The sequence below is a fragment of the Carassius carassius genome, chromosome 23 (genome assembly GCF_963082965.1).
Source record: "Carassius carassius chromosome 23, fCarCar2.1, whole genome shotgun sequence".
In the NCBI taxonomy this organism is placed as follows: domain Eukaryota; kingdom Metazoa; phylum Chordata; class Actinopteri; order Cypriniformes; family Cyprinidae; genus Carassius; species Carassius carassius.
In genome coordinates, this window is record NC_081777.1 from 4193259 (window position 1) to 4205525 (window position 12267).

A 12267-nucleotide genomic window follows, 5' to 3' on the forward strand; every position below is an offset into this window, starting at 1 on the left:
ATAAGCAATGCACTGAACCGCCATGGCATCCATGCACGCTCACCACGCAAGACCCATTGCTGAACAAAAAGCATGTTGTGGCTCGGTTAAAGTTTGCGAAAGATCATTTGGAGAAGCCTGTGGATTATTGGGAGACTATAGTATGGTCAGATGAAAGCAAAATGTAACTTTTTGGCAGTCATTCTACACACTATGTTTGGGGAAGAAATGGCACTGCCAACCACCCCAAGAACACCATACCAACAGTTAAGTTTGGGGGTGGAAGCATCATGATTTGGGGCTGCTTTTCAGCAAGGGTTACTGGCAGACTTCATATTATTGAAGGCAGGATGAATGGAGCAATGTACCGGGACTTTCTGGATAAAAATCTGCTGCTATCTACAAGAAAACTGAAAATGAAAAGAGGGTGGACATTTCAGCAAAACAATGATCCCAAGCACAAGGCCAAGGAAACAATGAAGTGGTTTCAAAGAAAGAAAATCAAGTTGCTTGAATGGCCCAGTCAATCACCTGACCTAAATCCCATAGAAAATCTATGGAGAGAACTGAAGATCAAAGTTCATAAAAGAGGCCCAAGGAACCTTCAAGATTTAAAGACCATTTGTGTGGAAAAATGGGCCAGAATCACTCCTGAGCAATGCAGACGACTGGTCTCTCCATACAAGAGGCGTCTAGAAACTGTAATCACCAACAAAGGCTTTTCTACAAAGTATTAAAGTGTGTTCAATACTTGTTCCCAGTGTCATTTCACTTTATTATGAATCAACTTGTATGCTTAAATGTTCTGATTTCTTTGTATGAATTTAATATTTGGCTTGATAGCTACATCTGGTGGAAATTGTGTCAATAGCCCACTTAGAAATCCCTTTACTGATAAAAATGCTGATGTGTCAAATACTTATTTTCCTCGCTGTATATTTAATAACCAGTTTTGTCTGTAATATTTCTCATAAAATTAACATTCTAAATTTTAATAGGGTTAATTGATAAGCTCTCTTCTAAAGCTAGGGTTTAGACATGGCAGGTTTCAGTACTTTAGTCCAAACCAATTCACCCTCAGTAATGAGGCAAACCTGAGTAAAAAGTTAAATGCAATTGAGAGAAATCTCCATTTGCTCTCTTTTAGTTCTCATTACCGTCTAGAAAAAACTATTGAGATAAGACACTTAATGACTGTTCTATTCTAGTTAGCAGACCATTGGGACACAGGAACAGATCTGACTGATGTTTTTCAGGTCACATCTGTAAATGTCAGGAGCATCAGGGGAAGTTTAAGGTCATTGCTCGGTTCATATTCAGAGACATTTGCTGCTTTTATGTTGGGTCATCACTTCATAAGAATATCATAAATGTGGTTTAAATGCCAGAGGACATGCATTTCCTCAACCCTGTGTCTGTTGTGGTTTGCTGAAAGCCCAGAGTGGTTTTCTGTTGCCTGCGGGCACAGATTCATCGAGTGTTTCCTGGTTTCCAGTAACACACATGGCAGTGGCATTCATTTGCCACTTTTCCTTAAGATTGTTTGAGCTTCACCTTTCTAAATGGGAACATTGTAAGGACAACTAAACATATTTACAAAATTATGGTTTTAAGAATTATCAACATTGTTTCTGTTTGCAAGAAAAATGAATTTAAGTAGACCGTTTGTATTGGTGCCTTTAATCTGTAGAACTGACCGAGTTAGAAAACATTTGTGGAATCGTCACAGAAGAATATGTGAGCATTGATATTGTTTCAAAGTGTTTGTTATTGCAGCACCAACGGCTTGCCGTTTGCCCTGATTATGGATTTGCTTTTAGTGTAATTGATCTGGACTCATTTTAGATGCTTTCTGTATGCAGTATTTCACTCTGTCTTTCTCTCCTCTCCCCAGGAGTCAGCGCTGGCCCATGTGGAGCTCCCCACCACAGTGGAGACAGTGGAGGCAGCCATCAAAAAGCACAAGGAATTTACCACCACCATGGAGCTCAACCTGCACCGCATTAAAGCTGTCATAGAGGCGGGAGAGAGCCTCATCAGTCAGAACAACATCTATTCAGAACGCATCAGAGAGAGAGTGGATCTGCTCACTAACAGGTCAAAACCACAACACTTATGAGAACATTTATGCTGCATAGAGCTGGTTGGTGTGGAAGCCCATTTCTGCCATTGAATATAAAAATAAAAAAGGCAGTTGTGACTTTTTATCTCACAACTCTAAAACTTTTATGTTAAACAAACTGCAAGAAAAGTGATAGGTCAGAAGAGAAGTTCAAGTTGAATATAGTTATATTTCTGACTTAAAATCTTTTGATATTTAAAAAAAAATGGAAAAGCACTTACATTGGTTTCCTTATGATTACGAGCCAAAGAACCACTTAGTGGTGCTATATAGAACCTCAAATACCTATAGAAATACAAAAAAAATTTTATGTGTGTGTGTACTTTTAAAAGAACACTCCACTTTTTTGAAAATAGACTCATTTTCCAATTCCCTTGGAGTTACACAGGTTAGTTTAATAATTTTCTAAACCATTCAGCTGATCTCAGGGTCTGGCGGTTGCACTTTTAGCTTAGCTTAGCATAGATCATTGAAACTGATTAGACCGTTAGCATCTCTCTCAAAAATGACCAAAGAGTTTCTATATTTTTCCTATTTAAAATTTCTTCTGTAGTTACATTGTGTACTAAAAACGATGGAAAATGGAAAGTTGCGATTTTCTAGGCCGATATGGCTAGGAACTATACTTTAATTCCTGTATAATAATCAAGGAACTTTGCAGCTGTACCACAGGTGCAGTAAGTGCAGTGATATTATGCAGCGCCTGAAAATATTCCCAAGCTAGTTTGTGTAGCTGCAGCAAAGTTACTTGTTGAAATGTTATTTCTACTTTCAATCTCAGAATTCTAAAACTCGTAGTTGTGAGATATCAACTCAAAATTCTGAGATTTTTTCTTAAACTTTTTGAAATGTAAGTTTGAAATTGGACTAAAATTCGCATCTCACAATTCTGAGAGAAGAAGCAATTGCGAGACATAAATTTGGAATTTTAAGAAAGAAAGTCGCAAGTCTGCAAAAAAAATCACAATTGTGAGAGATAAACTCAATATGGAGAAAAAAGCCAGAATTGCGAGTTTATGTCATGCACTTGCAACTTTATTTCTCATAATTGCGAGAAAAAAGTGACATAACTCAATTTTGTGAGATAAAAAGTCGCAATTACCTTTTTCAATTTTTTATTTGGTGGCAGAAACAGGCTTCCGTAGGTTGGTTCTTAAGAAAACTTCCAAAATTATTATCAATTCATTTTAAAATGTTATGCCTTTACATAAGAAATCATATTTTTTATGTCTGATCAAGTCCAGGAATATCTAATATTCAGATTAGTGGTCAACAAAATATGTAATATTATTCAAATGCAGATTCTTAAACTTTAAGAAAAGAAAGTTAAACTTTAACTTTAAACTTTTTTTTATAAGCAACTAAAAAAAGCACATGTCAGGGTAAAACATCTCTACATAATACATTTTAATTAAAACATAAATATTTTAATATTTCTATGATACTTCTATTTTCAACCTTGTTGAATTTAAGTGTTTTGGGGTTAAACAGCCTTTGTAATTATACTAAAAGTGCACTTGTAGTGCACATCAAAACTATCAAGTATGTTTTTAATAAACTGTGCTTGCAGATAAAATAATATTAATGATATAAAAGGCCACCTAAGTGTACTTAAAAAAAATAAGAGACAATGACTGTAAAGAGTAATTTACAATAAATGCTTGTCAGTACATTCGGGAGTGCACTTTAACCATATTACAAAGACAATGGAAAAATTATGAAATTACATATAAAGATGTCCCATTTAAGTGGGTCAAACAAACACTCAAAAGTTCAACTAATTTCGGTAATAAATGTAAATGTGCTGAAGTGTGCTTTCAGCCTGAAAATACAAAAATTACTTTTAAAGAAATATAGACAATGAAAACATATTTTAATTTCAAAAAATGAAAAGTTTCCAATGAAAAACAGTTTTTTATTATTATTTTGCGTCACATAAAATATAAAATGTATCTGTGACTTCATCAAATAAGAAGACTAAGCTTAGTATCCTGTTAATTATATCTGGTATCTCATAAATGATGCAGAAATGGCACGGTTTCCTAAAAAATTACCTTACTATTGGTTAAGCTGTATTGTGTTCAACTGTTCTTTAATTCTGCTTCATAGCAAAACCTCTATTCTGTCATCAATTACCATTGTTAATGAAACCGTGTTGCACTTTCATTTTTAAAAGCAGTCCTTCGAAGACGTCTTATCACCTAATATCTGTATCTGGCCTCCATTTCACTGTGACACAGAACGTGCAGCTGCTCCTATAGACACACTGAATTTCAGATGTTTTTTCCATAGAGGCATAACAAAGAAACTCGCTGAGAATCCACGGTCACTGATCTGAATGCAGTCTCAGTGAGGAGCGTGAAATTGGATTTCGAAGCGCATTTGTGTATGGAATCTGTAATGACCTTCTGTTTTAAACAGAGACTTGGCTATGAAACACTGTCACAAAAAATTATCAAGAGTTTATAACTGTTTGATCACAAATAAGAAAGGAGTTTCTGATTGTTTCTGTGTCTATGTGCGTCTCACAGAGGGAAACAGAACCGTGGACACGCTCAGCAGTGGCTTCATAAACTCAATGACCAGTGGGAGCTCCAGAGGTTTCTACAAGACTGCCATGAGGTAGGATGAGTGCCAGCCGAGCACAGACCATAAAAACTGTCACACTTTGTCTTTGTTTTTGAGTGAAACTTGTGCGAGTCAAGTTTTTTTCAAACATCTTTTTAACCAAAAGATGTTTGCTTTCGCTGTAAGTAAATCTGTGCATCAGTAAAATGCAATATTTCAACGTAGCAGAAATATTTGGATGTTAAGCTCAGGCTTGTTTCTACTATTCTTTGTAACTTGCAAAAAGCATTTCTTAAATGTTGCAAAATGTAAATAAATTACCCTTAGGGAGTGTCCTAACCAGTTGCAATACAATAAAGTGATATATGTGTTTTAGTCAAGCTAGTCGAGCTGCAGGACATTTTAATGGTCACTTGGTTTTAAAAACAGTGTCATCATTTTTTTTAATCTCTCCCACAGTGAAAGCTCATTGGTCCAAAACCCTGCTCCATAAGACTGTATATATAAAACATCAGCTATTGACTGTGTTCAGCACATCATTTTTATTTCAGTTTGGACAAAGGGTTTGTTGCAGGAAACTTTGCTGACCCTTGTGAAAAAGAGTGTGTTTAATTATTTAATGTGCACTTTTAAATCTTTTTTAAAGATATTATTAATTAATGATATAAAAGACTACTTAAGTGCACTTAAAGAGATGCATTTTAATGGCTTTTTTCTTTTAACACACTTAAGTACACTTTTAAAAAGTACACTTTGTAGTAATGATAAATTGAAAGTTTTATTTTAAAGTAAAATTTAAATCATCATGTTTAACAAACTTTTGTCGTTTTTCAAACAAGTACACAATTTTGATGTGTTGACTAACATGCTAAAGTACATGTAAAGCACTTATGGTAATTATAATTTTAACTGTAGTGTTATTTGATATTACAGGTAGAGTTGAAAATATTTTGAAATATGCTATATTACAACTTTATAAAAACATATTATATATTGTTAAATGCATGACATACAAATTTTAATAGAATAACATTTAAATGCATTTTAGTTTTCCACATTTCATGAAGTTAAATTTAAAGATATACTTAAGTCCTTTTTAAGTCATTAAAACGTACTCTCTGTAACTAACTGCATTTAATAGGAATTTAAACTATAATCCGAAAACATTAAATTGAGTTCACACATGTACATTCTTTTAAGTATATTATTTCCATAAGTGCAATAACAACTTTTTTTAAAACACACTTACTGTAAGTGTTTTCCTTTTTTTACAATGAGAAACTGATTCATTAAGCTTACGATCTTTCAGCTTTTTTGGATGTTTGTAAATGTCTGGATGTCTTTTCATCAGACTTAGTCATGTTGTAGAGAAGTCTTCCAGTACATGCGGCATTTAGTTTGTGTCTTTAAATGACACTGAACAGCTGAGCATTGTGGGTAAATGCCTTGTGAAAGCAGTTGTACAGTAGGAGGCTCCCGGTGTGGCACAAACCTACAGGTTTCTTTAGACTTTGCTTGTTCTTCCTTTCTCATGCTCAATTATTTAGCAGGTCTCCTCATCACTTATTCAGTTGAGAGAGATGGAACTTCAGTAGTAGTGTGTGCGTGTGTGTGTGTGTGTGTGTTCACTGCAGGGCTGAGGACAGATCTCTGCCTTCTCTAAGAGCTGTCAAACACGTGTGGATAAGAACACAATGATCAGAGATGGTCCGAGTGCACTGAATCACTTTCTCTTATGCATTGTGTTTAGAAAATCAAATAGCAGAAATACTTCCTATGCAAAGCCATATTGTTTATAAACAGCATAGAGTGTATACTGTATGCAGACTTTCTGTATGCACTGAAAAAAATAACCAAATGCTTGCTAAAATAAACAACCTGTGCATATTGTACTGAATATTGTATGCCACAATTGTTTATCTATTTTTGGAATAAAAATGGTAAATAACTGTTAGTTTTTCTAAAATCCCCATCAAAAATCCCTTTTTTTTCAGATCTTGCAGCCTAGTGTATAGTGCGTACAGCAGAAATAGTCAGTAATTTGAGTGAATGAATTATAAACTATGTGGCACTTTTCTCATTTGCTCACAGTTGTTGTTTCTTTGTGATGTTTCCTGATCTGAAGTATCACGTCATTGTCTTAGTTTAAACATCTCTCTGGTGTTGGTGTTGGTGTAGTTAACCATCAGTTTACTGGATAATTAATTCCCATGTTCCTGGATGGTCGTTCACTCTTTCTTGGATCTGTTGCTCCATCAGACCCCGGGGTCTCTTTGAGGAATAGCCATGATTTACCTTAATGGTTTCAAGAGCGCTGTGTGCCTCATGAGGGCAAAGATCACTTTGTAGTGTTTAGAGAGGTTAGACTTGTCCTAAAGTACATGTGCACACTCTTAAAAATAAAGTTTCATTAAGAACCTTTAACCATTCCATATGGTGTAAATATATATATATATATATATATATATATATATATATTATGTTCTTTGCAATAAAAAAAATCATGGAGGCCTGTTCCACTACAAAAAAAAAAAAAAAAAAAAAAAAGGTTATTGCGACTTTTAGTCACACGAATCAGACTTTTTTTCACTCTTCTGTGTTGATATCCCGTAATTCTGACTTTTTTTTTTCTCTGAATTTTGTTCTTTTGGTTCTACGAGTTCCAACTGTCTGTCTCACAAAATTGACTTTATTTTTCACAGATTCAAATTTATAACCTTAACATTTCACAATTCTTACTTGTTCCTCAGAATTGTGAGTTTACATTCTGACTCTCCATTGCAAAATTTGTGTAAATTGTGAGGAAAAAGTGAGTGTTGTGCTGTTAAAAAATTTTTTTTGCCTTTGGCAGAAACCAGCTTCCATACAAAAACAAAGCTTTTAAGAACTGATCACTAAAAGGTTATTTTGGGAAGGAAAAATGGTTATTCTGTGGCATTGCTGTGAAACCTCTCTTTTCTCCTTTATTTTAAAGAGTACAGGTTGTGATCTGACCGATCGCTACTCGTTCCCTCATGTTTTGAGCCTCTGTTTCTCTATAGCTTCGCTGCGCCTCAGTCTCTCATTCGTATTCGATTAAAAAGCCTAGTGTTGTCCTTGTGACGCCTGCAACTACGTAGGCTCCCCCTCTCTCGATATGGTTTTCTCCCCCTCCCTCTCTCTCCCTTGCTTTCCGTCTGTCTGTCTCTCCGCATGCTTTTCTCTCATCGTGGATGCTGCAGCGGAAGAAACTGGGTCTTTCAGCTCCGCAGTATTGAGTCAAGGTTATATTAAAAAAACAGGAGGAGGAGAGGAAAAGAGATGGCACGGACTGAAAGAAGACAATATGGATTTGTTTGAGACGCAAGACTGCAAAAACGGGGTGAGAAGTGTGTCTGGATAACTCTGAGGAAGGGAGGAATAAAACGCTTCCCACATCCTCCCTCTTGACACTCTCCAACGCCCACTCCCTCTCTCCCTCTCTCCCTCTCTCTCCGTCCGTGGCTAGTGTTTGTACATCGATAATCACCACTGCTGAGCTCATTTCTCTACTCGCTGTAACTCAGTCCGGCCTCCAGACAGCTAATATTCTGTACCTTTTTGGGGATTTTCTACTAAGATGCACAGCGCTTCTTGTATGCACTGGATTTTATACTGTCATTTGAGGATTTAGTTTGGTCCAAAAATAGTGCTCGCTGAGTTCTCCGCACATGTCTTGAATATTTAATCCAGGGCTGTTTTTGGACTGTGCTTGCGTGTGTGTTCTGGCCAGCGTTGGGTTGTGCTGCTCACCTGGGCTGCAGGTGAACATGGGGATTTGGGAACATGACTGACAGATTCTTCTGATTCAGGTGGTAATTATAATAATATTTCAAAATAGGCTACCATTAGTTTACATATAATGTACTCATCAATTTTTTCCAATTATTATATTGCCATTTTTATATATTGCATCATGAAATATGTTTATGCATTTACTGAATGAGAAGTGTATATTTTAGGTAATGGTTCAACCTATTTCTTCTTCTTCTTATTATTATTTTTTTTATTTTATTTTTTTTCAGTTCACCTAAATAGTCCTGCAGTGTGACAATATATATATATATATATATATATGTTTTTAAAAACAAATGCTTGACTATTTATTTATCACAAATAAACATAATAACTGTAAAAGAATGAGAAAGAAAATAGTTTTTGATTGAGTGATGCATGTCGCACTGCTGTCACAGCACGACATTTACCTGAAAACTACTATAAAATATAATAAATAATATATGATAAGCTGTTGTTTGAAGAGGAACAATAAAGTGGTATTTTGTTTGTACATCGGAAACTTTCTGTGGGTCGTTTTTGATCATCTTTAGGGACAGACTTTAGTGTAAAAGTAGTGTTTTACTACGGTTTTATGTTATTTTCTATATGCAGTGTATCACAAATTCTATTGTTAATGATCTGTTCTAAGAAAAATCTTTTTAAAATATGTATATGAAGAATTCTTCTAAATGTATTGTGTTTTCAAGCAAAAGTTAAATTAAAAAAAATTATTTATAGAATCTAAATATATTGTGGTGAAAGTAAAAAGTAATAACATTTTTTAATTACACATGCAAAGTTTTGTTAATAGCCTAATTTTTAAACGTTTGTTTGTTTGTTTGTTTTTTACAATGCATTTTTGAGTCATGAATATCATTGTCTTCTTAATTCTGAAAGAGAGTCATTCATATTTTTTTCTGCTTTATCATATTCTTGATACATGACAAAAATGGCATATGCATGTTGGTATGACACAGATTCTGATACTAATATAATGATAATGAAATATTATTAAATCATTCAATGTTATATTTATCATAGAAGATGTCTATTCAAGTTATGTATGCTCATGTCTTTTTTTAAAGAAATGAATAAGTGTGAAAATCAGATCACAGACCACAAGATCACATGATTTTTGTTAGACATGAGTTTTGAGTGTGACTCCTAACGCCTGTGTTGATGTGTGTTTCACAGATTGGTGATTGGGTGGCAGAAAAGATGCTAATGGCTCGCGACACATCTCGCGACGAGACTCAGAAGCTTCATAAGAAGTGGCTAAAACATCAGACCTTCATGGCAGAACTTGCTCAGAACAAGGAGTGGCTGGACAAGATGGAGAACGTAAGTTCTCGGGGTTATGCTGTGCTCACTATCTTTGCTAAACGTAGTTCATAATCTTAGATAATTAAGATAATTAAGTGTGTGCAAATGCTCGGTGCCATTCTTCACTTGGCTTGAAAAACGCTGTTAGGCACCTTGAAATGAAAACACCACTCAGCTGAAAGTCTTTCTCTGTTGACTCATATTCCATTATAGTCGTGTGAAACAGAGCCAGTAATCAGAGATGGCATGGCATTTAACAAGGGCAAATCTGCTTAGTGTGTGTGCATCATTTACATTTAGTGGTGCACACACACTTTCTCTTTTGTTTTGCATAGTAATTATTGTTAGTCATATTTATTGGATTATACACATTATCTTCTGATGCAAGCCACTAAATGTGATGTTGTTGAATGCTGTTGTTGTTGTGTGTTTGATGTATTCTGGATATGCCAAGATTTTCTACACTAATGAATGGGAACTGTATTTTGGGGTCAGTAAGTGTGAGATACCTGGAACTAATTAGACGTCTTTACTCATATTAGTTTAAATAAGTGTATGAATCTGACAGGACAGATAATATGGGTGTGTGACAGGGTCGGTGAAAAACAAAAAGGATACATTTTTAGATGTTATATTTATATGTATATTTTCTTGGTTAAATCAGAGTTTATTCATTGTAATACAGAGTTTGATCTACAGAAATTATTTACATTTATTGAAGATTAGTTCACCCAAAAATTTACATTTGCTATCCAAGGTGTGAGTTTGTGGAAACAGATTTGGAGAAAGTGTGCATTACATGGCTTGCTCACCAATGGATGCTCTGTAGTGAATGGGTGCCGTCAGAATGAGAGTCCAAACAGCTGATTAAAACATCACAATAATCCACAAGTAATCCACGTCACTCCAGTCCATCAGTTAATGTCTTGTGAAGTGAAAAGATCCATGTTTAAGAAACAAATCCATAAAGACGTTTTAACTTTTAAACATCGCTTTTGACCACAATATGACTCCATTAATCCATAAATAAATGCCCACTCCTGTTGTCCTCTGACATCAAAATCCATCAACATATTTGTTTAGAGCTGTTTTGACTTGTAAATGGTGCTTGATCTGTTCATATTTTTCTTTTGATTCATCCAAGAAGATCTCTTATTGTAGGTGAAAGCAATGTTTTGAACATTTTGAAGTCGTAATGATGGATTTGTTTCTTACAAACACACAGCTTTGCACTTCACAAGCCACTAACTGATGGACTGGAGTGGTGTGGATTACTTGTGGATTATTGTGATGTTTTTATCAGCTGTTTGGACTCTCATTCTGACGGCACCCATTCACACCAGAGAATTCATTGCTGAGCAAGTGATGGAAAGCTACACTTCTCCAAATGAAGAAACAAACTCATCTACATCTTGGATGGCCTGAGGGTTAGTATACTTAAACATATTTTCATTTTTGAGTGAACTATTCCTTTAATACCTATTTTTGTAACTGAAGCCTAAATTAAAGTCGCTATTAATATCTGGCTTAGCAAGACAACTCCAAAACGAATGACACAAAGTAATCACGAAATTCAAGTTGCTTATACATGCTGCTTGCTTGATATTACCAGCATAATCATCACGAATATTATGTAAAAGCTTGATAGCGTGTGATAGCATGTGAGGACATATATCTCTTGACCTAGTATTTCCTGTAGACAGCTGATACTGGGGCCTATTTTATTTCTCTGTCATATAACCTTAAACTAGTTACCAGGAATAGAAATATGCTGAACTGTGCTAGCTACATATTTATAAGAGCGCCCTGGATTCATGTACCGCGTCTTATTTCTGCTGAATTTGGCCCATCCGGACGTCTTTGCCTTGCTGTACCTGCTACATAAATGTTTACACATTCACCGTGTTCACAGGTGTATTCACAAGGGTCAAATCAATCTTTAGTTTGGACGGTTTTTTTTCTTTTTAAAGCCCCAAAGTTACTTGTTCAGCAAACCCGAAGAGTTAATTTGTCAAAATTTTTATTTTCTCTGGTCAGTCACATCCGGTGATGTGACTGGTGATAATATACACTTGTATACATTTTGTATAACACACTATATATACAAAATAGGGTTTGTCCGTAATTTAAGCATTTTAGGCCATTTTTAAGGGCATCAATTGCAAAGCAAAAGGTGCTTGGTTCACAGATGCACTGAAATGCATCACTGAAGGTTACTTTTATTGAGTGTTACAATTATGCCTGCTTTTTAATATCATAATGAAAATGGAACATATATTATGCTATACTCATGAATTTGGTGGAGTTTGCTTGTTATTTTTTTTATGGTCAGTCATGTTGATGCCTTTGAATTGGGATACTTAGAAAAGTCGCTTTGGTTGAGTTTCCATTATCTGCAATTCTTTTCATATTCATACTGGATAGTTATTTTTTATTTTATTTTATAGTTTGAGTTAATGATATTGAGTGAACATAACTAG

General features: G+C 34.9%; 1 protein-coding gene across 7 annotated transcripts in view; it reads left to right on the forward strand.

Moving 5' to 3' along the window:
* The window catches only part of LOC132101232 (spectrin beta chain, non-erythrocytic 4-like), a 91953-nt gene that overhangs the window by 43615 nt on the left and 36071 nt on the right, over positions 1-12267 (forward strand). For 6 of the 7 annotated variants that reach the window (XR_009423156.1, XM_059505998.1, XM_059506000.1 and 3 more), the window contains exons 17-19: positions 1874-2076; positions 4633-4723; positions 9659-9805. Coding sequence is in view for 6 of the 7 variants with exons in the window: in XM_059505998.1 (XP_059361981.1) it covers positions 1874-2076; positions 4633-4723; positions 9659-9805 (441 nt within the window). In the remaining variant the exon portion in view is untranslated. Of the gene's footprint in view, positions 1-1873; positions 2077-4632; positions 4724-7877; positions 8031-9658; positions 9806-12267 lie in introns of those variants that run through there. The other variant, XM_059506003.1, reaches the window with a different exon arrangement.